Source organism: Trachypithecus francoisi, unplaced genomic scaffold (genome assembly GCF_009764315.1).
Source record: "Trachypithecus francoisi isolate TF-2019V2 unplaced genomic scaffold, Tfra_2.0 Lachesis_group7, whole genome shotgun sequence".
NCBI classification, from domain to species: Eukaryota; Metazoa; Chordata; class Mammalia; order Primates; family Cercopithecidae; genus Trachypithecus; species Trachypithecus francoisi.
This window is the reverse complement of record NW_022681472.1, coordinates 7,284,024-7,310,740: the sequence shown is the minus strand read 5'-3', so window position 1 is coordinate 7,310,740 and position 26,717 is coordinate 7,284,024. Positions and strand designations below refer to the sequence as shown.

Sequence of the window (26,717 nt, the reverse complement as noted above, 5' to 3'; positions counted from 1 at the left end):
ACCTAGAAGTCAATTGTTGGATTATATAGTAACTCTATGTTTAACCATTTGAGAAATTGCCAGCTATTTTTCAATGTTGCTGAACATTTTACATTTCTACTAGCAACATGTGAAGGCTGGATTTCTTCACATCCTCTTCGACACTTGCTATTGTCAGTCTTTTTTATTTTAACCATCTTAATGGGTTCACAGTGGTATCTCATCATGATTTTAATTTGTATTTCCTTAATGACTAATGATGTTGAACATCTTTTCATGTGCTTAGTGGTCATTCTTCTTTGTAGAAATGTGTATTCAAGTCCTTTGCCCATTTTTGATTGGGTTGTCTTTTTATTATTGAGCTGTAATGGTTTTTTATTTATTCTAGATACAAGGGCTTTAACTGTTTACACTATGGCACATGGTTCTTACATCCTTTCTTCAGTCAACAAAGGTCATTCCTGCCTCAATGTGAAATGGCCCATCCTCTAGCCTACATTATTTTCCCATTGCATTTATCACTGCTTTCAACTGCATTGCATATTTATTGTTTCCTTGTTTTTGAGTTTGGCTCCCACACTGAAATATAATATCTGTGTTATCCATCCCTTCATCTCCATCACCCATCTTGTGATGATGATAGATTGTTTTGATCAAACAAATGGGCTTTAGTGCAAGAGTCCAATCCCAGTGCTACTCCTCAGGAGCTATGTGACCCCAGGCAAGCACTGAGATGCTCTGCATTTCAATATCCTCACTTTAAAGATGGAAATAATTAATAGTTCCTGATTCATACATTTGTTATGCAGATTGAGTTAATATACATAAAGCATTGATAATAGTATCTAGTGTAAAGAAATAATAGAATAATAGAAAAAATGAATATTTTTTAATGAATGCTTAACGAGTTATCCTACTAACTCCATGTTCTCTTGAAGAAAATGAGCTGCTTAATCCTCAGAGATTTAATTACTCTCATCAACACAAGTCCTCGCCATGCCCACATTGGGGCATTCATTGTGGACCACATACCTGTGGGCTTTGCCTAGGGACTGATCTCTTTTTGGATCATGGCATTTTACTGAATGTCCACTGTGTACCATGCTTTTTACCCGTGGCATCTCATGCGATCCTTGCAGCTCTAGAGGGAGGATCTCTTTGTCCCTTTTAACAGATGAGGAACCTGATGGTGAGGGAGGTAACTGCAGTTCTGAAATCACAGAACAGCAGAGTTAGGATTCGAACGTAGGTTGGTGTTACTTGAGAGACAGAGTGTGTCACCGTTCTAACTCTGCTGAATCAGACAGTGCTCACAGTCTCCAATCATCCATAAAGTATTTCCCAGGTCATTTATTGCTGTCCTCCGCAGCATACCAGTTTTACGATTTTTACCGTATTTCAGTGTTCCCATTATCTTAGCTCTTTTGACTGGTGTTCCAATAGTCTATCCAGGCTATCTCCTGTCTAATTCAGCACAAAAGCTCACATTCCCTAAGAGACCACCCTATCATTGTGGGTCTTTCTATGATTTTCTCAAAGAAAGATGTTCAGGTATCTTGCTTCCACTGCCGTCTTAGCTAGAGCTACACAGCAGAAAGAATGTTGGCATCAGATATCGGTTTTTTTTGTTTGTTTTGAAAGGGAGTCTCACTCTGTTGCCCAGTCTGGAGTGCAGTGGCGCCATCTCGGCTCACTGCAACCTCCACCTCCTGGGTTCAAGCGATTTTCCCGCCTCAACCTCTCAAGTAGCTGGGATTACAGGCACCTGCCACCGTGCCCAGCTAATGTTTGTATTTTTAGTAGAGACGGGGTTTCACCATGTTGGCTAGGTTGGTCTTGAACTCCTGAACTCAAGAGATCCACCCGCCTTGGCCTCCCAAGGTGTTAGGATTACAGACGTGAGCCACTGCGTTCAGCCCAGATACAGTTCTGAATACTAGCTCATACTAAAAGAGTGACTTAAGTTTGCTCACCTTAAATTGGGAATAATAATGTGAACCTCCTTAGATTGTGGTGAGATTTAAATACCATAACTATGCAATGCCTAGTCCAATGCCTTCGTCAGTGGCAATGTATAGTGACTGCAGCAATTGCTGGAAGCCTCCTCTGATTCATGCTTACTTGTTGCCTCCTTTAGACCATTTTAAAACATCATCTGCTATTTTCTACTTCCCACCACTGCCACTATTTAATCCAAGATCAGTATGTTGCTTAGCATATTCATTTATATTGTCATGATAAATAATATTTTATTTCTTCTATTTTCTTTTTATTTGTTGCCCGGTATTTTCAGAACTACTCAGTTTCGTTTAATATTTTCTTTCGGCATTTTTAATATGCCAATCACTCCTTTAATTGTAGCATATGATTGATCTGGCAGTGGCGGTCCTTCAGTGTTAATATCCCCTCCCCCTGCACCAAAGCTGATAGTTGTTCTTATGTCGAAGATATAGTAATACTGCATAGGCTTTTTATCCATTTGTATTTTCTTAATTTGTAAAACTAAGCTCAACTTATGAGTAAACTGTTCATAAGATTATTTCCTACTTCACTAGTTTTCAGATATAACAAATAATACAGAATTACCTGGTTTAAGCTTCACATGTATGAGTCTTACAAATGAATTGGAACTGCATGTTTTCACCAGCATCACTTTTTGCTACAGGCTGTGGATATTTACTGTTTTATCTCTAAATATTTGGTCCATAGTTTTCCTAAAATTCAAATCACAGGATCAGGGGCCTCATCATACTTCCCTTTTTTCTTAATACAACAATTAGCAGCTGGTTCTCATGTGAATAGGCCATGCCCTCAGGAGCACCTTGCTTACAAAAGAGAAGCAGAGAAAAGAGCCCTTCCTGTAGGAGCTTCCAGTCTGGAGCTGACCATGAGCTCTGAATCAGGACTCCGCTGTGGGCTAGGGGCTACCATAGGAGCAGGTGTGGTTTCCTGTTGGAACCCAGAGACCAGGTGTGGGGCAGGAGAAGTTCAGGAGATGAACTCTAGTTCATCTAGTTTACCACAAGGCAAGAATTTCCTTTAAGGAGCATTCTTTTTTTATTTTTATGTATTTTTTAAGTGGCATTCATCTGTCTTTTTTTTATTAATGCTTATTGCTTTTAAAACTTTTTATTTCCATAGGTTTTTGGGGAACAGGTGATACTTGGTTACATGAATAAATTCTTTAGTGGTGATTTGTGAGATTTTGGTGCACCCATCACCCAAGCAGTATACACTGAATCCAATTTGTAGTCTTTTATTCCTCACCCTCTTCCCACCCTTTCCCCCAAGTCCCTAAAGTCCATTATATCATTCTTATTCCTTTACATCCTTGTACCTTAGCTCCCACTTAGGTGTGAGAACATACAATGTTTGGTTTCCCATTCCTGAGTTACTTCACTTAGACTAATGGTCTCCAATCCCATCCAGGTTGCTGAGAATGCCATTAATTCATTCCTTTTTATGGCTGACACACACATACACACACACACACACACACCCCCCACAGTTTCTTTATCCAGTTGTTGATTGATGGACATTTGGATTGGTTTCACATTTTTTGCAATTGCGAATTGTGCTGCTGCAAACATGCGTGTGCAAGTATCTTTTTGGTATAATGACTTTTTTCCTCTGGGTGGATACCCAGTAGTGGGGTTGCTGGATCAAACGGTAGTTCTGGCAGGGCGTGGCGGCTCATGACAGCACTTTGGGAGGCCGAGGCGGATGGATTACGAGGTCAGGAGTTCAAGACCAGCCTGGCCAAGATGGCGAAATCCTGTCTCTACCAAAAATACAAAAAATTAGGGCGTGGTGGCAGGCATCTGTAGTCCTAGCTACTCAGGAGGCTGAGGCAGGAGAATCACTTGAACCCGGGGGGCGGAGATTGCAGTGAGCCGAGTTTGGTAATTCTACTTTTAGTTCTTTAAGAAATCTTCACACTGTTTTCCTTGGTGGTTGTCATTCACTTTGAAAGCACCTTGTATAAATTAGATCTTTAAAGGCTGGGATTCTGTAGTTCTTCTAAGGCATTTTTTGGGAATGCCTGTGCATGCTATTTTTTTGGAAAAATTTAACATAGCCAAAAAATACATAATCTGTTACCTTGGACAGAAAACTAAGAAGGACTGGACATAGCGTCAGGGAACAGAATGGTGGTTACCAGAGGTTGGGGTAGTAGGGATTGGTGAGATGTTGGTCAAAGGTGCAATGTTTCAGTTAGGCAAGAGGAATCAATGATAAATATTTGAGGTGATGAATGTGCAAATTAGCTTGATTCAATGATTCTGCATTCTATCTACACATCACTTTGTATTCCATAAACATATAGTTATAATGTGTCAATATCCAATAACAAATTCGATTAAATTTAATTTACTTTAAAAAGAAAACCAAAAAGGTCAGATTCCCTCAGTAATTTGCCACAGCTAATGAGACACTGTGATCTAGAGAGAAGCCAATTGGCTGGTGAAAGCCAATGAAAATAATGACTTAAATTGGATAAGCATTGGACAAAACACCTGATATAAACTGTACTGACCTCTCATTGGTCATGGGAGACAACTATCAATCAGATGTTCAAATAACCAGAGGCACTTATTTAGTCTGAATCATTGTAACTCTTGAAAGCCATCCAAGGAGAGAAGGATCAACTAGGATCTTGACATTCACAATCAGGTTCACACCATGACAACAGAGTGTATGTCCATCCTAGATCTGTAGGTTTAGGAATTCTTCTTCACTCAAACTACACACCCTGATGTACTCCTAGGGTAGAGTTTTTGTCAAACTTATCAGATTGTTCTCCCATGTTATCAAGAAATAAATTTGGCCTCCACATCTGCAGGGAGATTCTTATTTTATTATCTCTTTGATTTATGCAACAGAAATAGATTCACTATTAGAGTGGCATTCACTATACACCCCTCTCCACTCACTGAGGACTCCACTGGTTTATACAAACATTCTCCAGAAGAATAGGTGCTTAATGAAGATTTGAGTACATAAATTAATGAATTAATTAAATAATAGTGTTCTATACCAAGAGGGTTAGTTACACTGCTATTAATCACGTTTTTTTGTTTGTGATATTATTATCCTCTTGTATTTAGATGAGACTGATATTTTAAAGTAGCTTTTTAAAATAAATATCTGTGGAACAGCAAAAACAAGTAGGTAGCAGTGAGAATTCAGAAGGGGCACTGATTCTCTTAAAATCTTTCTCATGTGCTTACATTCTCCCAGCTTTACTGGAGAACTAGTTGATAAGTTCATGTTTAGAACACTAACTAGTCCTTTCTGAACTGAGCAGATCACTGCTAAAGCACCTAACTTCTGCTTGGTGAATGACTTGCTGCTTAGAGAAGCACCCTCCATCTCTTTACTGAAAGATATTCAGCAGATGTTTTATTCTATAATTTATCTTATTATTTCCTTCTTCCTGAAATATGTATTCCTGTGAACAATATTGCAAAATACCCTTGTAACAGATTTATCACAGAGATATTTACGTGAACAGCAATGCAAATATATTTTTAGTATTAGACTAAAATGTTTCCATCCTCCAAGAAGTTTTCAGGATAATGTGTTCTTCAAAATAGCAATGATCAACAAAGAACACCTCATATACCACTATATATAAGAAACTCGTTGCACCATTTGGAAAGTAAGTCAGAATTTACTAGGGCTGATAAAAATATTGAATGTCTCAAGGAGATTTGCATCTTTGCTTGACATTTAAATTTGTTTTTATAAGATGATTTGTAATTAATTCATTCCCATATTTTATTTGCTTTTGGCAAGTTTAAATATTGTGCAAACTCTTAGATTTGTAATTTGTGAGCTTATATTTGATAATGGCACCTTGAATGAAGAAGTACATAATTGCTGTTTCTTTCTTGACATGAATGGCTTCATCTGAAGGGAAGATCAAGTTCAATAAGCTATAAAGTGGATCTGTATTTCAATGATGGGCCAGAACATTCACTTTTTATCTGTTCCTTTCTATCGTAGAGTATTAAAACCAGAGCAAATAAATAGCTCAAAAATAAAGTGGAAGCGCTTCTGCTCTGTGTGGGTATATTTAGCTTTTGGGGGTTGGGATTCTTCAACACATTTAATATTGAATACCTAAGAAGTAGTTTTCAAAGTATGGTCTGCAAACTTATCAGCACCAGCATCATCTGGGAACTTAGAAATGCACATTCTCATGTCCCACCACGGATCTACGGAATGCATAGCCTGGGCTTTCACAAGCCATCCAGGAGATTCTGATGTCGTTGATGATCCAGAGCCACTGCTCTGACACTTTGCTGTTCAGTGCAGTCCGTGGAGCAGCAGGAGCACCTGGACCCTTGTGAGAACCTCAGAGTGTTGGCACCAGAACGTGCCACTTAAGAAGCCACCCGGCCGGGCACTGCGGCTCACGCCTGTAATCCCAGCACTTTGGGAGGCCGAGGCGGGCAGATCACGAGGTCAAGAGATCAAGACCATCCTGGCCAACATGATGAAACCCCGTTTCTACTAAAAATACAAAAATTCACTGGGCGTGGTGGCATGCACCTGTAGTCCCAGCTACTCATGTGGCTGAGGCAGAAGAATCGCTTGAACCCGGGAGGCAGAGGTTGTGGTGAGCCGAGATTATGCCACTGCGCTCCAGCCTGGCCACAGAGCAAGACTCCATCAAAAAAAAAAAAAAAAAAAAAAAAGCTACCCAGGTGATTCTGATGCATATTAATGTCTGAGAGCCACTGTTCTAAAATTTTAAGATTTAGAGTGAGGAACTTACCAGTGAGACGGTATCCTTTACTCAGAGGCATTCTGGAAGCTAAGAAAGTGGAACTCAGTGTATGCTTACTGTTTGGACATCCCTCTCAGTTACCTCTGGAATTAAAAGGAGGGAAGAGATGCTTAAACTTCTGGTTGCCACGATAAAAAATATGTAAGGGCCCACTGTGTCTGCATTGTGGGATGGAAAGCAGAGCCACTATATGGATAGAAGAGCTATTATCTGGGTAATAAACTGTATATATATGCATACATACACATACATATATATAATTTCCCACAGTGATCTAGACATATTAGGTCAAAACATAGCTTTCAAGTCCAACTTTTTTGTGTGTGGAACTTGCAATTTTCTAATTCACTTTTCATGTACAAGCAATGCTAAGATATTTTGGGGATCTTTTTCTTTTAGGTTGTTTTTTTACCTTGAATCAAATTTTCTGCAGTATGAATTTTTCCAGAAGTCTTTTTACTAGTGGTAGAAGTTGCAAACTTTTGAGGCTATCCTTCCACCCTATAGGGTGATTGTTCTGGTGTCAAGGCATCAGTGAGACAAAGCTTTCTGTGGAGATGGTGAAGTTCGCCTCTTTCCAAGGATTCGGCACTGTTTTATATCTACTAGTGGTGAACCCGGGGACCTGGGAGGAAGAACAGTAGCTGACCAAGTACAACCTTCTTTGTAAAAAATATTTTTAGCATGGAAACACATGAGAATTAAAGGATTTTTTTAAAAAATCCCTTTGAAATCTTTACACAATATGCCCCCACCCCGTATGTAAATGGGACTGTCACTCCTGTGTTTGTCCACAGCTAGAGTTCCAGATGAACCAGTGTAGTGTGCAATGACAGGAACAGCTGACTCATTAGTAGAGAGCAGTGAAAGGTAATTAACCCTGGGAAAAGTACAGCTGCCGTGCGGGCTGTTCCTTTCTGTAGGATCTGATTAGAAATTAGTGTTAAACCACTGATTCTTTTTTTTTTTTTTTCCAGAAAAGACTGTCATTGATAATTCACTTTCACTCTCAGGTGTGTCCCTAGAAAAGGTTCTCAAATGTACTTATGAACAAAAGGGCTCAAATCTAAAAAGCATTTTCTGATAACAGTAGACACCTGTTTTTCTCATTAAGGCAGAGTTCTTTCAAATGAATATTGTTTGACTATTGAAGATCGGTAATACCTTAACCCATATTCTAATAGTCAGCATGGAAATTACTTGAAAGGATTGTTTTATACAGTTAATAAGCTGTAGATAAATACCATTTAATTATGTTTTTTTTTTTTTTTGTTTTTCTTTCCATTTTTCCTCCTCCGATGCTTTTCCTCAGGAGTGATGGAAACTCTCCAGTTCAGATCCAGTAGCTTTTAGGGAAGGTAAGTAAAATCTATTTAAAAATACACTTTTCCCCCAAAGAAAAAGAATCTCCAACTTTTCAACATCCATCAAAAACCTGAGAAGTTAAGGAACTTCATTTTAGAGGACCAGAAAAGATGCTTGCTTTGGTTTCTGTTGGTATCCTCATGGTAATTTGGGTTATATTCATATAGATTTTTGAGGAGTGTTTATACCTGATCATCCTAATTCATAACTTCATATGTCTGATATTAGGGGCATTAATATGTAAGACATTTAGAATTAACATGTATGATTTAAAAATGTGGTAGACAGGATAAAGTATCCTCCCCCCAAAATATCCCTGAAATCCCTGAAATCTGTGAATATGTTATCTTGCATGACAAAAGGGATGTGATTTAATGAAGACCTTTGAGATTATCCTGTTTATCTAAAAAAGGCCAACTAATCACATGGTCCTTCAGAAAAAGGCCAAGGAATGAGCTGGGGAGATGAGATATGAGTGGGACTCAACATTACCCAGCATTGCTGGCATTGAAAATGGAGGAAGCAGGCCATTCACCGAAAAAGGAATGGGCTATGGAAGCTGGGAATGGCTCTCAGTTTACAGCCTGCAAGAAAACAGGGAACTCAGTGCTACAACAGCAAGGGACTGGATTCCACCAACAGCCCAATGAGTGAGGAAATGCATTCTCCCTTGGAACCTCCAGAATGGAATGTTGCTTAACTTGGTTTTAGTCTGGTGAGACCATACCAGAATTTGGACCTCTAAAACTGTAAGATAACACCTTTCTGCCTTTTTAAGCCATCAAACTTGTAAAAATTTGTTACAGCAGCAATAGAAAACTAATACATAAAATAAGCCCCCAATAGATGGGACATATTTTGCAGCTGGCAATCTAAATCCCATGAGTAAATTCCTGTATTTGAGTAAAGAGAAAATGTTCTTGAGAGGCTAAAATTGGTAGTCTGTAAGAATTGGAATATTGATTTTGTCAATTAGAATGATGGTTATTGCCAACTCAAGAGAGTTCTGTTTTCTACTTTGTGACACCCTTCTTCCCCAGAAATTCTTTATATGATATATTTGTAAATGCAATACCTGTGTCACCCAAGGTACCAATGAGTACACGCTTTATTGGACTTTTTAGTGAGTCCACGTTTACCTGAGCATGGCTGAGTGGAATGGAACATTGAGGGACAGAAGGCCAGGTCTCTGCTGCAGAGACCTGACAGTCAAAGAATGCCGAGCCTAGTGTTTGAAAGCAGATGGTGGCCATGTGAATCCTGGTTCTACCTCTTTCTACCTGTGTGAACCCCGGGTAAGGTGGTGAGCTCAATTTCCTTCCCTTTTCTCATATGTAACATCAATAATACTTCACCATAGACATGCTAAGATGACTAAGTAAGAAAGCACATACAAATTCTCACAAGAATGCCTATCACTCTGTGAGTTTGGTAAAGGTGAGATGTATTTATTTAGAAAATACTGTGTTGCCTCATCATTTTGATTAAAAAAAAATTGGTTTTGTCTTTACTTATGGTGAGTGCCATTTTCTGTTCCATACAAAAGTCATCAGTATGAATATATGAACATACATTGCTTAAAATAAATGTAGGTGCACAATAGTCAGGCCAGTCTGGAAAATATAAGTGAGAAAAGTGAAGTCTAAGAACTAGGGACTGTGTTATAGTTTAAATGAGTTGAAGATCTTCCTATATAGTTTTCTTTCCAAATCTGGAAAAATATGACTATGATTTCTATTTTACATTTGACTTTTATTCCTGCAAAAGGACTCATTTAAATCATAAACCATAACTTTTCATGTAAATGAGATAAAAGTAGACATTTGAAAAAATCTGACCGTAAAATCTATTACACTTCACACTTGCTCTCCTTTGCATGTTGGGAGCTGCATATGGGAGCTCATAAGAGAAGACAAAATTGTAAATTCTTCTTAACTGGCATGGCAATCAAACAGATAAAATCTATAGTATTTCAGATGCTAAAATATCTGGGTTGTTTTGTATTGAAATCCAATTAACAATTATCTCAAGCATCTGAAAAGTGTTATTTTTCACTTATTTCAATTCAATTCAATAATAATGAATTGAGCACCTATTATAGCCACAAAATTATGTTGCATCAAAAGGTCAACAATAGAGCCCTTTGCTTCCATGAACCCATACCAGCCCAGGGAAGGGAAACTGGACCTAGACAAGCTAATATCAGGCAGAACATAGTCATCAAGATGAGAGTGCCATCAAAACACTATTGGAATACAGAATTCTGGGCGATGCTGTCAACCACAATATGAATGACAAATCACATTTCAGCAGACAGATCTTGCAGTTCTGACGCTAAAAGAAAAAGTTCCTTTGAAATGTAGAAATGAAATCATCAAATTCAAAACATTTCATTTTAGGTATCTAATTTGACCATCAAGTCTCTGACCCTCTTATAACTATATAAAAATATGGCTTTAATTCATTGTTTAACAAAGTTAAGAACAATTTCAACCATTGGTGTCCTTTCAATTGGTCTTTGGGGACATTGCTTTATCCTAGTCATAGTTCTCTGAATCTCTCTAGGGATGAATTTTTCAGGAATCATCATCTTCTGGAAGCTTTTCCAGTCTGGTCTAAGTCTGTGTTCCCATTGTTCCTTCTGCCTCCCTCTGTAATAATACCTTGCACATAATATCAGAATATTCAACTTCCTGGTTTGAACTCTTGAGAACAAGAATTGTGCTTTACATATCCTTTTATGCCCACTGTCTAGCTTGGCAATCCGTAGATTTCTTCTCAATATGTGTGTACTGAACAAATAATGAGTAAATTCTTAGGAGAATAATACTCGTATTTTTTAAAAATCTGTATTAAATTAAACACTGTAGTGAGAATAAAATCCAAGGATCATTCTGCAAAAATCCAGTGCCCCATTGGCCTCCACAATTGAGTTGTGTCATTTGCTTTGCAAATTTCAGTATATTCTCCCATTCCATATTTCATAGTCAGATAATAAAGATAAATAACTATATTTTATCTTAATTCAAATGTACAAAATATAAGGAAGATTTTATGAAAAACAAACAGTTACTGTTGGGAAAAACAGCAGACTTTTTGAAAACATTCTAAAGAACCTCTTAAAGATAGATAAGGAAAATGGAAAATGTCTAAAGCTATCAAGTACATTGTGTAATAATCTATATAGTGAAATAGCTTAAATAGAGAAAATTCCCTTTACATAATAAAAAGCTTTATTTGTGAATCAACAAGTGCTCTTTGAACTTTATTAAAAATGTTTTGACATTATCAGTTTGTTTAGTATAGATTTACTGAAAATAGCACATTTAGTTGCAACACAAGCCTTGAAGTTAAGTGGTTAGTTTAATAAAACAGAGTTTCCATAGTTACCACAGGAAAACAGAGAATAACTTTTATTTCTTTGGAAGCCAGGAAGGGGCTTTAGAGAAAAGATTAAGCAAACAGACCCAGGCAGGTTCATTATGTGGAGCTTCGTACCTGATTGGTTTTTTAAAAGAGAAAACTTAATATTACAGAAAATTAAAGTTTTCCCACTAAAATCTATGGAAGCACATTAAGAAGTGTGAACATTTCCTTTCTCTAGGTGTTTCCAAGTAGATTCTGGGTTACAGGGAAAGCTAGTTTAATCCAGCATCTCTGTGAGATGCGTTTTTTTGTTCATAGTATTTTGTTAATAAGCCTTGTAAACAAGTGGTTAAAAATGCCACCCCAAAGACAGCAATGCATTGCTCTGCTTGACAAATCAAGCAATCTTAGATCTAACTTTACTATTCATGGTCAACGTTTTGTTGAAAGGCCTGATGGAAGGGAAATTGAAATCCATGCTGGTGAAGATGTCGCCTTGTGCCAGCTTCATTGTTTTCTCAGTTTAGCATGGAGATGTGCTCTCTCTGAGTGTTAATGGAGGTCACTGTTGCTCTGTCCTTTGCTGCATCTAACCCAAGGAGTTCTTCACAGTTGACTGTTGAGAAACAAAATGATGTGGTTTCTAGTATCTCACCTTCAGCTCGCCAGCCTTTAAAGCAGCAGTGATTAACAGGACTTTTACAAAGTTTCTATGTAGTTACAAGGACAGTTTCAATCTTCTGTCATTTTTTTGCATTAGCTATGATTATGCTTTTACCACAAAAATGCATTTGTTTTAAAGGTAACAATACAGACTGGGAGAATAGCTTATGTTTCATCTATATTTATCAGCACTCACTGTACATTTGTGTCTTCATTACCAGGAAATATTAAGGGACATTGTGCCATCTATTCCTGTTTACAGTTTATTATGCAGAGATAGGAAACACTTAGCATGTAAAATGAATGTAGAAATTATTCCTGGATAGAAACACGGACATTTCCCACTCGTTGGCTCTTTCTCCTCCATCACCGGATCAGAGTGTAATTGTCAGTAATCAGGCCTGCTTGCTGCTGATAAAACCACTCTGAATGCTAGCAGCCTTCTTTGTGTGATGACTCAATTATTCCAGAAGTGCCTCATCAAATCTGCCCCATCAGCTGGGCTAATAAATAAGGAGAAGAAACTGGCCCCCCAAAGCAAATTATAAATCCATTTGCATTAACCATTTCGCTGGTCCATGATCTAGGCAGAAATAAGCATGGCAGATTGTGTTAAGCTTATTTGAATATGTTTATAATGTTTACAGCATGCAACTTTTTTTCCCACAAGGTGTTAGAATTATCAGTCATGAATGGCATCTAAATGCAGTTATGTTAATTACAGCAAGGCTTTAAGTATCTTTGAGGGCTATTTTGTTACTTAAATCAGGTGAAAGTTAAATCATCTTGCAGAGAGAAATATAGGTCTTGCATAAGTTATTGGAATTGCTTCAGAGCTTAAGGAGAAGAGATCTGTGTTTTATTTTTACAGGGACTGGAAGGACAAATACAAACACTGTTATGCCTACTAGTGTAAGTGCAATTACTTCATATCTATCACAGTGAGAACCGGAAGTTATTGTGACGCTCTGGATGACTTCAACAATCTATCTGCAAAAGCAAAAATTGCATTTTTCTGGGAGCCTATGAGAGTTGCTATAGCATTCCCTGTACTGAAAATTCTTTGAAAGGTTCTTTTTTTTTTTTTTTTTTTTTTGAGGCGGAGTCTCGCTCTGTCGCCCGGACTGGAGTGCAGTGGCCGGATCTCAGCTCACTGCAAGCTCGGTCTCCCAGGTTTACGCCATTCTCCTGCCTCAGCCTCCTGAGTAGCTGGGACTACAGGCGCCCGCCACCTCGCCCAGCTAGTTTTTGTATTTTTAGTAGAGACGGGGTTTCACCGTGTTCGCCAGGATGGTCTCGATCTCCTGACCTCGTGATCCGCCCGTCTCGGCCTCCCAAAGTGCTGGGATTACAGGCTTAAGCCACCGCGCCCGGCCTGAAAGGTTCTTAAGACAGATATTTCAAAACTGGGCAAACTAGTAAAAATCATTTAAATTCATCCACAGAAATTGTGTGCATTGACAAATTTTATTATTTTAAAATGACAAGCTATACTGAATAACAAGAAGTTTTGCGTGTATATTTACAGCAATCACTTGGGGAAGCAAAAAATGTTAAAAGGTGATCATGAAAAGTAGTCTGCTTGCTAATATCAAATAATTCATCTTGTTGAATATGCAATGATTTAAAATCTGAGACATCCTCTCTAAAAGTAAGCGAGATACCATTGACCCACTTTGCCATGGGAGTTGTTTATCCTGCAGAGTGGTTCCAGTTTTGCTGAAGCTCTTGTTTCTACTCCTGCTGTGATCAGGGGCCTAATTCTGGGCTGGTGGTAAAAGTGAAGTTTATGGCCAACGAAGAGTGTTTGTCTTTGCCTAAACATCTTAAATGAAATTCAATGCTTATCTTCATTTGCTCCAGCCAACGAAGCATATGCCCTAATATCAACCTGGAAAGCTAGGCAGAAGAAAGTCATTTTTGATGGCATAAATATAAAGTGGCAAAAGGCTTACATAATTTTTGTTCATCAACTTCTAAATATATAATCTCTTGCTATGTTGAAAATACCAATTCTGCAGCTGATTGATTAGGAACTCCAAAATAAAGGGTTTAAGTTTTCATTAGAAATTTAATGGAGCAATATGGGTTGTACAAACTTGACTATAACTTAAAGTATCATACTGACTAATATAAAAATAAAGCTAGAAACTTGGGACTGTAAAGAACTTGCTTAACATTCAAAAAACTGAGCCAGGCAAGGTTAATCCCCTCTTTTTCATCATTCCAACTAACAAATAATTGGTGAAGATATTAACGTTAGAAGAGCGATTAAGAACTCAATCTGTTGTAAATTGTAGAGATAGGGCCTCAAGGGATAGCAGTACTAAGGTAAATGTGCTAAAATTTTTATGTTTACTTATTTAAAAAAAAAAACAAATCTCAGAGTGGTCTTTGGAGTCTGTATCAACATTCTGAACTTCTGAGAGGATGCTGTGGTTTATATTAGAACCACAGAATGTGCTGGTTCCCGTGGTATGCAAGTTCCAAAATGAAATTGGTGATGCTGATGACCTTGGATTAGTTACTATAGTACAAGGCTATGAGTGCTATATACATTTCATATTAAACTCATTTGCCATTTCAATAAAGTTTTCTCTTTGACTTTAGTTCTGAGGACTTAAAAAAAATTACAACCTTTGGAACCATAAGTACATGTTTTTTTTTTTTTTTTTTTTTGAGACAGAGTCTCACTCTGTTGCTCAGGATGGAGTGTAGCGGTGCGATCTTGGCTCACTGCAACCTCTGCCTTCTGGGCTCAAGTGATTCTTGTGTCTCAGCCTCCCAAGTAGCTGGGATTACAGGCATGCACCACCACACTTGGCTAATTTTTGTATTTTTCGTAGAGACGGGGTTTCACCATGTTGTCCAGGCTGGTCTAGAACTCCTGGCCTCATGTGATCCACCTGCCTTGGCCTCCTAAAGTGCTGGGATTACAGATGTGAGCCACCACACCTGGCCAAGGACCCATAAATAAATCTATGATTGTCTACTTTGGGGATACAATTAACATGTATATCATTATCAGTTTAGGTCATTCATTCTACCTGAAAAAATATAATCTGATATACTCTATTTTTGAAGAAAGTAACACACCAGACTCATTACCTTGTAGCACAGGTTTAAAGAATTGTCTTTCTCAGAAGTACTACTCACCCATTAAGCAGCCATAAAGGACTGAGAGTCCCTAATTATTGGCAGATAGTAAAGTGGACAAATGTAGTCCTTCGTGATGACTTCATTTAACAAGCGAACCCATGTCATCATCAGAGAGCACACTTAAGAATTGGGTAGCCCATTAGGTTACTAACACCTTGCTTGTCATATTGTTCCCTTTTTAAAGATTCCTTTTTCATTAAAAATGAGTTTCAATGCAGAAGTATTCATCTAAGCAGGCGGGGGCTGAAACTAACTGTTACAAGTTCTGAGAGCTTGATCAAGATTCTAAGTCTTAGGTTAACTGCCTTCAAAAATATGTATACTGCATGAATTTTTGGTAAGGCCTTAACTCTCATAACATACTTAAGATCAAACTCAAAACAGTATGGCAGTTAAGACAAATGGTTTTTTTAAAGGTATCTCCTTGATCTAATAGTGCACATGCAGGGGCTAGAGGGATCCGATGTCAGTGGCAGATTCCTTTTGGTATCTGCCAAGGGTGTGCTTCCAAACAGCAGGTGGGTGGAGTTATTAATGACAGACACATGGATGGAGAGCCTCTGCAGGGCTCCTCATTCCCATTTGTATTTTGGTGTGCTTAGACTTCATGAGCTCTATTGTGTCAAATCATATTTCTAAACTTATATTTTGTCAGTGCCCTCTGTGCACTTCTCCAAGCCGATCTCAGCTGTGCTGCCTTCACTCTCTTCCCCAGGGAGGGGAGCCACGGCAGATGGGGTTAGGGCAGAGGGCTGATGCATCTGACAGCAAACGGCCGGGCTGTTGAGTGGAAGCTGTGAGCGTCAGGAAGCTACTTTTCCCCTGAGAACCAACTAACCACTGAAGAAAGTTGAAAATGAGCCCTTTGAGAAATGCTATTAAAAGTAGTAAAAAATTGCAATTGTGCAGATGATGTGCTGCTGTGTGCTTATTCGAATGCTAATGAGTTTGACATTAGGGAACTCAGAGGCTTTACAGCTACTCCCTTATGTGATTCAGTTCTTTATTGGCAATCTTTGAGAAAATAAATGGAAAATGTATTGCTAATAAATACATAACACGATAGGGTATTAGACAAAAAGCCATTACTTTCAGGATTTAGAAAGAGCTTTGTTTGCCAGTGTGACTGTTTTCCAGGATCTTTTGTTTTAGGTTAGTGTATGGCAAACAAAGGGGAACAGGCAGGTGGAAAGCTTCAGAACTCTTTCTGAACTGAGGGTGCAATAGAATAGGCCAAAAACATTTGGAGAGAAAGCCACTTTTTTTTTTTAATTGCAATCAAACACAAACTAAGAATTCCCAAACTCCTGTGCTACTTTTCAATTCTCACATCATGTGCAGTAATCTGCTATATCACTTGAGAATTTTATCTCCATTTTCCCACAGGAACTATAGTTGCTGACTTGAGTTGAAGAAGCATCTACTTAATGTCTGGTCAAATCCTACAAGAAATACAGAAATCTATGATTAAAAAGCTGAGCACTTTGATATACTGCAAAGGGTAGAGAAGGCAGGACGGCAGAAATCTTCTGCAAGGAAGGTTGGTGGCTTGTGTTTTAAAACATCAGAACTGCCAGACATAAACACTTTAAATGTGCATGGATATATGTGGTATTTGCATAAATTGATTCCTGTAGTATGTTGAGTGCACCACACTGAATTTCAAAGTTTTCTCTCGAGGGCCAAATGGCCTGATGAAAACTGATTCTGTGCTCATCCCCGGGACCAAATAGAGGTGAGGCAGCTCTGTGTATGATGACTGAACACAGAGTAAACCAAGGGCAAATCGTTTCATTGGACAAAAAGTTAAAGCATTAGCAAAAGGATTAGTATCATGTTATGATGGTCTCATTAAAAAGAACCCTAAGTAACAAAAGAATACATTTTGGATCTGCCTTTTGTGACCGCTTGAGTATAGTACATTCCAAATCTTTTTTAAACTTTTTATTTTGGTGGTTAAAAATAAAAATAATAGTAATGATCATTGAGAGTCCCTCTTATCTAACTTCCCAACTAAATTGAAGAAGTAATACAGAGGTAAGTAGATGGATAGATAGATATAGATAGATAGATAGATAGATAGATAGATAGATAGATAGATAGGTAGATAGATAGTTTGGTAATAAAGACAAAAATAAATTTGGCTTACCTTAAAAAATAAAAAACTATTTTTCCCATTGATACATAGTTTAAGAATTGTCATTCTATTTGTACTCTAGTACAACCAAACTATAGATAAGTGTCAACACTTTGTTGATTGTTCATTTAAGTGTTTATTGCTGCTCTTCTATTTATTTGTCCAGCCTGATATACTTTTCTTGTTTGATTTCTTATCTCAATAGAATGAATTTCAGGATTTATCATTAAATCAGACAAAGTCATTTATTTAGTACCCCTGACACAGCAGGGCAAACTGAGTTGGCATACAAGTTACCTGGAGAAAAAGAGAGGTAAGGTGACATTTTTATTTATTAAAAAGTAGAACACGTTGAAAGAAAGTGAATTCAATCAAAGAATTTATATGAAAGCTCTCCTCTACAACAGATCTTTCTCTGTGGATTTGCTTACAAATTTATTGTTAGTGCTGAATTTAGAATTGTGATTTTTTTCAGAAACACAGCTATTTAATATTTTAAAATATTAAATAGGCAAAGTCCTCTGAGCCTACAGCCCTTTTCATATTGATTGGTATGTGTTATTTGTTCACACATGTTTGCCTTTAAAGAAAGTTTCTTTGTTGAAATGTTTTTCTAAATTCAGCTTACATTCATTTGTGTTAGAAATTAGTTTGTCCCAGGAGGCAGAGCTTGCAGTGAGCTGAGATCTGGCCACTGCACTCCAGTCCGGGTGACAGAGCGAGACTCCGCCTCAAAAAAAAAAAAAAAAAAGAAATTAGTTTGTTTATGGATTAAGAGTAAATAAGCGAGATTTTTCGAAGCACAATGTTTTAAAAAGTACTGTGGATGACTTCTGGAGTGAATTTATGCAAACACTAAAAAGTAAGGAATTGGATTATTCTTGAGAGAAATCTATTTCAAATGATCTATCCCTATATGAAGGAGCTTGATTTCTAACATTGACATATTTTGCAACAGATGCATCTCAAAATATCAGCAAGAAAACAATTTTAAAGGTCCTTTTAGTGTGTTACTTGCCCCGAGTTATCTTTAAACTGGGCATATTAAAAATATATATCAAAAAACAAACCATCTTCTAAAACATAAAGCTGGAGATTGTCCCCTAATGTCACAAAGCTGTGACTCTGAGGCCGTGGTACGGCGACTAATAGAAATCCTTGGCACAAGTTGGTTACCTAAGGGAATAATAGGACTATTTGCTGGAGTCGTTTGGCAAAAAGACACCAACACATGGCTTTGGTTTATATTCAGCATTGCCAGTTGCACAAAGTTGCAGGATGAAGTCTACACTAGCAGTGACAACTCAGAAATCAGAGAGAATGAAAACCAACCATTCACCTTACGATGCTACCCAAGCTTGTTTCAGGTCTCAGATTTCTTTACGGCAGTCCATTTCTTTTTTTTTTTCTTTTCTTTTTTTTTTTTTTTTTTTTTTTTGAGACACAGTCTCGCTCTGTCGCCCAGGCTGAAGTGCAGTGGCGCCATCTCAGCTCACTGCAAGCTCCACCTCCCGGGTTCACGCCACTCTCCTGCCTCAGCCTTCCAAGTAGCTGAGACTACAGGTGCCCGCCACCATGCCTGGCTAATTTTTTGTATTTTTAGTAGAGACGGAGTTTCACCGTATTAGCCAGGATGGTCTCGATCTCCTGGCCTCGTGATCCACCTGCCTCGGCCTTCCAAAGTGCTGGGATTACAGACGTGAGCCACCGCACCCAGCCTAAGGCAGTGCATTTCTACGAAGCTCTAGGAAATTTCCTTTGAAAATCATCTCCTCTGAGGGGAATGTGCCTACACATGGCACTCAGGAAGATCTGCTTCCCAGAAAACTGTACTTAAAATGACAGCGGACTGAATCTAGTTTTTCCTTTGAGTTTGGTATTTACAGGGGTAGGAGCGATTAGGGGAGACAAGGAGAAAGATCATAAATCCAAAGTGCACACATCCTTCGATTCTTCAGCTCTCTATATAGAACCAAAGACAGTACAATAAGAGGTATATGAGAACAGAGCATTGAAATCAAGAATAGTGTGCAAATAAAAGATGAAAGGCTCTGAAAATTATAAATATGTCATCACAGATGGCATAGAAAAGATATGGTTTTGTTAGAATTTAATTTTTTTTAAAGTTTACTTTCTGAATTTATTCCTATTCTTCCTGAGTTATTAATAAATGTATGAAAACAAAACTAGAAAAATAAGAGGAAGGGAAGAACAGAGAAAAAACATACTTAAACATTCTTAGTATTCCTCTCCACAAGTCAACTAGCATCCTTTTAGTACTGCAGCTCATTTTTCCCATGATTTCTGCTGTGTGACAGGTAAACATCTTTGCTCCCACTGTGAGCTGCCCCAAAGCTATGTTTAAAACAAAATTATGCCAGAATCATCAAAAGAAAGGGCACTCAGTGGAAGATTCTTTGTTCTTCAATTTGGCCAAGTTTCAGTCCAAGATGCTGGCGTCATCTAGTTGTTTGGTTTTCTGGGCCTAGCCATTTCCAACTTTCTGAGTTTTTCTTCACCATTTTTTTTAAACACGTGTTTTTTGAAAAGGAAGCGTCCACTGTAGATAAAGCGTTCCTCATGGAAAGGACCCCAGCAGCTCTTCTCAGCAGTCACAGATCTTCCTCCCACCATTGCTGTGAGTCCCCAGGATTGAAACGACATCTCACAAGAGCAATGTGACACAGTGACGGAACCGCATTGCCAGGTCAAAAATCTCAGGAGATGAGCAGAGCAAAATCTGGTTCAAAAGGGAGCTTACTGCAAGTTGAATGTGTGTGATGGACTTCTCAAATTAAGAGTGGCAGCTGGGTGTGGTGGCTCACCCCTGTAATCCCAGCACTTTGGGAGGCCAAGGCAGGTGGATCACCTGAGGTCAGGAGTTCAAGGCCAACCTGACCAACATAGTGAAACCCAGTCTCTACTAAAAAAAAAAAAATTAGTCAGGCATGGTGACACACGCCTGCGATCCCAGCTACTTGGGAGGCTGAGGCAGGAGAATCACTTGAACCCGGGAGGCAGAGGTGAGGTTACAGTGAGCCGAGATCATGCCATTGTAATCCAGCCTGGGCAAAAAGAGCAAAATCTCATCTCAAAAAAAAAAAAAGAAAAAGAAAAAGAGTAGCTACCTGTATGATATATCTATCTAACTAGATAGTGTTTTTTAATAAGTAATTAAATTTTTACTTGGACAGCCGGGTTTTGTTTTGTGTTTTTGTTTTATTTGCCATTAGGTTAAAATAGAATTTTAAGTGAAAAATAAAATCTAAGGGAAATAAAACCTCCCCACATGTCAGTAATTGGCTTGTGTGAATGAAAGCAAAATGGAGTTTATGAATTCTATGTCCTGCTCCTTGAATCTCTTCCCTCCCACAAAACAGCAATTCCAGGACTTCCTCTTCAGCCCAAAAGAAGGTACCAGATCTGTGCACTGGGGCGATGTGGAAGAGACCTGCTTATTGCCCCTGATGTAAACTCCAGTAAGAAAAGACGTCAAGTACACGTACTAGGGAATCACTTTATACATATGTTTATAGGTTTGTAAGTACATAAAGATATTAAATGAGAGCTTTCCAAACTCAACTCAAGAGTTCAATTCCATTTTCTGGTCATTTTTCTTCCTCATTGTATACCTGCTTATTTCCATTTTTAGCTCTTGTATGTTTTCCTCCAAGTTTTGCTTTTTGGCCTCTTTATTTTATACATGTCTTTTCCTATTGCCATTTCACCTTGCATTCACCCCTCTCCCCAGAAAACTGGGACATTAAGCCCTTTTCAAAATGTTTTTCATGGCATTATTAAGAATCAGAGACTGAGCAAGAACCACTTTTTTCTCCTTTTTATATAACTATTGTACATAATAAGTTGATAGTTATCATTTAAACTGAACTTTTTTCTTAAAGCAGTTTCAAGTTAGGGAAAATAAGAGTGGCAGAGTTTACCCTTACTGTTCTTACTCCTATTGAGAAGTAGATTCTCAAAACCAGGAAGAACGCATTATAAGAATTTCAGAATATATCTTCTGTCGGTTTTCATCTATAATGAGGTATATGAGAATGAAGTATATAAATGTCCTAAGAAATTTGGAAAGGGACAGCTTTTTAAAAAAATAAAACGTCTGTTTTGAGAAAAGAAGTGACTCATTAGGTTTTACAGAATTAATTACAAGCTTGTCAATAGTATCGGCGCTTAATCAGTAAAGATGATCAAGTCTTCTTTTCCAGGGAGAAGAAAACAAAGTTCCCAATAAGAAGTGTAATTTTCAAGACTGTGGTACAAATTAGGTTGATTTCTTGAATCACACCATAATCATGTGCCTCATCTCTAATTCTGGAAGACTTTGAAAGAATGATAATCTACCTTCACCCCATCTCAGGGGCCTGAACGCACATACTGAAGTAGAAATCTTTTTCCACTTCTAATGATCCATTACTTGGACAACGAACTCATTGAACATGAGGCCTGATTTTACAAAACTTAAACCTTTCCATTGGCAATTTATTGGGGTCCATGAGAATAATCCAAATGAAGAATACTTAAAATATCTACTCCCATAGACAAGGTTCTAGAAACCAAAACCTATTTTTGAATTGAGATCTATGAGAAGAAAGAACCATCTCCTGAGTGATGAACTCTCCACACTGAAAAACACATATGCCTTCGGTTTCTTATGTTCTTGTTTCCCAATGACCCTCAGACTTGAGTAGACACAATGTAGTAACTTTTGTTTTTTACCTGTGAAGAAGAGAAAGCAAGTGAAACAGTTGAGTTGTATATTATGACCTTGATCCATTTCACTCCTGCAACTTGACCCACAAGTTAAATTTGAAAACTTAGTTCTATGAATGAGTTCTCAGTTTTTAAATATGTTTGTATAGGATATCTATATCCTAGACCAACAAGAGGACAATAGCTCAAACAGAACACAATTATGAGACCAGCATTCCAAACACAGTCAAAGGGAGGTCCATGAATATTTATGTATCCTTTCCAATGACTTTAGTGGGGAGCGGCTGCCTGGAGTGGTGACAAGGCAACCAGGCCCTTGGGTAGCTGAACTGCAAAATAGAATTCAGCTTAAAGCCAGTCTAAAGAAGATTGCACTTAAGTGTGCTTCTGAAATTTTTATTTGTGTCCACTGGCACTCTTTGCGGGTTATGTTTAGTTTTGCTAAAGAAACTCACGGAGTTCATCCTTGCCATTTGGGTAATTCTTCAGAGGGTTAGGGTGAGTTAATAGCATCCAGGTGGCAAGATAACAATAGATTGGTGTTGCTTTGTGGAGGCTCACACATAGAAGTGGCTCCCTCAGAAATATGTGTTGGTTTTCATTATTTTAACCCTCACATGCTACTGATCTCTTGTCATCTAGTTATTCATTTAGCACATGGAGGGGCATTCGCTAGAGTTGAGCCACTTTGTATGCAACAGAGATACTCACGGGCAGAGGGGGATTTCACAACGCAATGCTTACTAGCCTGAGTAAACCAAGCTATTTTCATCTTAGGCAGTGTCACATCTGTCATAAACTCCTGTGGCTTGAAAAGAAGGAAAATCGACAGGAAAAAAATCACCCATATTTTATTGTTGTTTTCTCTTATTTTGTAGTTTTAAAGTATTCACAACAATGGACCATTTTATTTAGACCATAGCAACTGCCGTTCAGCAAAGGCAGTGAACACTTTTTGTTTGCTAGTTTAAAAAGCAGTTCAACGATTGGTGTGGTGTTTATTATGAAATGATGACAAAAGAGTTCTGGTGGTTTTAATAGTTTTAGCTTACGAGAGCTGTCGTTAATTTTGTCTGTAGTGTTGCAGGTGAAAAAATGCACAATGGATAAATAGTCTATATTGGTTTAACTGAACATAATATATAGTGTGTTCTGGAGTTGTTTGTCTCAATAGACTATAGTAATCAAAAGTAATGAACCTATTATGTGCAGGACCTTGGAGAGCGTCGAATGGCAGTAAAAGTGTGGCACATAAAAGGTTTATTAAAGGAAATTAAAGTCCATCATTGCCACACCTGCTCCCCTATTATAAGTCTATGGCAGGTCAGTGCCTTCAATCACAACTCAGCCTCTGAGAGCAGAAATGCAGCTCCCATTACCATTGCAGTCACACTGCATCGGAGCTAGTGTCAGGATTTAAGGATGGGAGCCACTGAGCGCACCTTCCGCCTGCCTCTGATTTTCAACAAGCAAAGCAACTTATTTACGTTTAAGAATTCCTTCTGATAATGTGCAGAAGTGAATTAAACTAAGAGATGATTAGCAGATTCTAGTGAAATGGATGGGTGTATCAAGGTCAGAGTCTGAAAACAACAGGCTTTTAAAGTCTTTGCATCCCTTTGATCATTGATTTGATGACATTTAAAATATTTAGCAATGGTGTTTTGGGGAATTTGATACTGACACATATATCACTCAATTTTCACCTTCCTTATACCTTTGAATGATTATAACTGGTATTTATTCTGAAATTATAAGAGTAAACATATGTTGTTGTTGATAATCAAAATTTCTCATGGTATTTTCTGGGGGCATTTCAGGGGTTTGTCTTCATGGTGCTTTTTTACACAAGGAATAATTTTTTTCCCAAGCTTAGAAAGAGATATGTATTCAGAAGAAAGGACTTAGATTTTAGTAAATTGGTCTGAAATCTTTTGGTTTGACACGTGAGGTTTCGTCTCCTTCACAGCCACTGTTAATGAGATGAGACTTTTTCCATCTTTGTAATGCCAGAAGTGTTTGAGTCACTTCAAACACTTGTGGACAAGGACATCTGCCCTCTTGTCGCTGTTCTCTCTGGTTTCCAGCAACTGTGGATGTATTTCCAAAGCTGGTGGTATGTGGGGGGAGTCATGGTTATGTACTATAGAGCCGGGCTGTGAGTCAAGAGCATGGAAGGCTACTGTTTTTCATAATGACCTTCAGAACTTCTAATTACATGTTTTCATATTTTGGTCAATGTCAAAGGAATGACCTTAGGACTTTGTGTTCATGTTATAGATGGATGCAGAGGCTGAAGATAAAACGCTGCGTACTCGCTCTAAAGGAACTGAGGGTGAGTTAGCAAGCAGGTTCTATGACACTATGCCCACCACACCATGAAATATGAGAGTTCCAGTGCTCAGTCCCTCATGTGCAGTCAGAATGATTACAACTTCCTCGGGGCTTCTTTTTTCAAATCAAGCCAGGACACTGGCTCTTGGCATGGAGAGGCAAAATATTATGAACCAGGAGTTAAAGAATTCAGAAAAGTCCAAATGATATATGATGCTAATTTTTACAAAATGCAATCATGAGTGGATTTGAACATCACGCAAAACAGCATAAGGTTCAGCAAGTGAAGGATGTTTCATGGAAAACTTCAGATTATGGAAGTGACCTTTAATGGCCAAAGGAAAAGCCAGAATTGTTAGTTTATTGCCAAAGCAGGTTTTGATTTTTATGTTATCTGGTTTAGTGGTTCCCAACCTAAACTTAGTTCAAGTAAAATGATGGTGTTTGTGTTTTGACTGTCTCTGCTGGGAATTTCCAGCAGCTCTGATGTTTGGAAGGTTTAACTTGCTGGTTATCCCTCTCTTTTTGTAACCAACAGATGGTAATGTAATATTGAAATATAAACAGGCCCTTGATGATCTAAACATCTGGAAAACAGGATTGACTGGCAATAATACCCCTTAAGGAAAATAAATTTTATTATAATTGGCTATATTTTTGTGACCCTTAATTCTAAGTGGAAAACTCTAGGTTTACCACAGCCTCTGAAAACACTCGGATAGCTGTTCCCTACCCACCCCACCCCACCCTCCTTGGAGTCCACCTCACAGAGGAAGAGCTGCGGCAAAGCCGTAACCCTGCAGCTCTTTAGAAGGGTGTTGAGAAGTACAGTTGACAGTGGCTGATCAAATGGAATGCTTTCATTATCTGTATATTTGTATATACAGTCAAGGTAGTTAATTCCTCTTTGAGCAAAGTCCAGAATCCCAAAATTTTTAATAAATTCAAGGATAAATTTTTTCAGTTAAAATATAACCATGGTTATCATTAACCATGGTAACCAAAATGCAGAATAATGTTGTGCTCATGAGACTTTTTTCTACCTAAACAGAAATTTTATACTGTATTATTTTCCAGTCTTACTTTATATTACTTTTAAAGTAACCACATTATATATCCTAATATTTGGAATGTAGTATTTCTAAACAATAGCTTTTTTATGAGCAAACTTCTCAATAGGATACCAGCTTAAGAAAAGCAAATTGACCTGTTATTTGGAATAAGTTTATGCCTGCCATAAATATCAGCATGCTAGAGTGTGTATTTGGATTATTTGAATTTCTTCTTTTGACTTCTAAAAGCACACTACTCTGTCATACTTTTAAAATGTGGGTTTTTTAAAATTTGCAATTCCTTTTGGACTTCAAATTCCTCTGGCACAGGCATGAACACCCTTAATAGAGCCAAAATGTTCTTCTAGAAATGAAACAACTGTTTCTCGTGAGGCATGAGTAATCTTTAAAACCACCTGTTGTCTCGCTCAATATGCTGCTTATCCTTGTGTAGGCAGGTATTTATAAACATGAACTTCTTTAGTTCCCATCATTTCAGTCAGAAAAATCAAAGCTGTTTTTCCCGTAAGTTCTTCATTTTTAAAAGGTTGGTGATACTAACATGGCTGAAGCTCATCCTCCCCTTTCTATATGGAGGAAGTTTACGAGTAAAAGCATGGGACATATTTATTTAGTAAAGTTTTACCAGTTTTATTTGAATATGTGTTTAATATTAATAAAAATATAATCTTGGGATTCCTTTTGAATAATTTTCTACTAAAAATAAAATGTATTTTAAAAATAATCTGAGTCATTTGTGCTCCTGTGAATTTTCAATGAATCTTTAAGAACAGGTACCTGGAAAATCCAATCTATGATTATCAGGCCCCAGGGTCACCCAAGGTACTCAACCCACAGTCTGCCTATTCTGGGCCATATCCATCTGTCCTCTCATCTCCAAAGAACCAGAACAAGAAAAGATAAACTCACCCAGTGAGAAACTTGTTTGTCATTACCTCTAGGTGGGTGAAAAGTTTCCATTACACAGTTTTGAAAATTATCAACTGATTGAGTCTTCTTTTTCTTCTGTTTTTGTCAACAGTGCCAATGGATTCGCTAATCCAGGAGCTCAGGTAAGATTTGCCCTGTATTACTTTTTTTCACATTAATGGGCTTTGATTATTTGAATAATTTGTAC

At 37.9% G+C, this 26,717-nt stretch overlaps 1 protein-coding gene and 1 long non-coding RNA gene across 3 annotated transcripts in view; both read left to right on the top strand.

Annotated features, from left to right (window-relative positions):
• The window catches only part of LOC117079607, a 196,536-nt gene extending 188,403 nt beyond the window's left edge, over nt 1-8,133 (top strand). Inside the window, exon 3 of the long non-coding RNA XR_004435510.1 lies at nt 8,088-8,133. This is a non-coding gene — a long non-coding RNA (uncharacterized LOC117079607). The remainder of the gene's footprint in view (nt 1-8,087) is intronic.
• ST18 (ST18 C2H2C-type zinc finger transcription factor) overlaps nt 1-26,717 on the top strand; it is a 146,438-nt gene that overhangs the window by 16,304 nt on the left and 103,417 nt on the right. Inside the window, exons 2-7 of one of the 2 annotated variants that reach the window (XM_033203629.1) lie at nt 8,088-8,133; nt 16,715-16,868; nt 17,671-17,778; nt 20,846-21,001; nt 24,474-24,528; nt 26,622-26,652. In XM_033203629.1, the coding sequence (XP_033059520.1) occupies nt 24,474-24,528; nt 26,622-26,652 (86 nt within the window). In that variant the 5' untranslated portion in view covers nt 8,088-8,133; nt 16,715-16,868; nt 17,671-17,778; nt 20,846-21,001. The remainder of the gene's footprint in view (nt 1-8,087; nt 8,134-16,714; nt 16,869-17,670; nt 17,779-20,845; nt 21,002-24,473; nt 24,529-26,621; nt 26,653-26,717) is intronic. The other variant, XM_033203630.1, reaches the window with a different exon arrangement.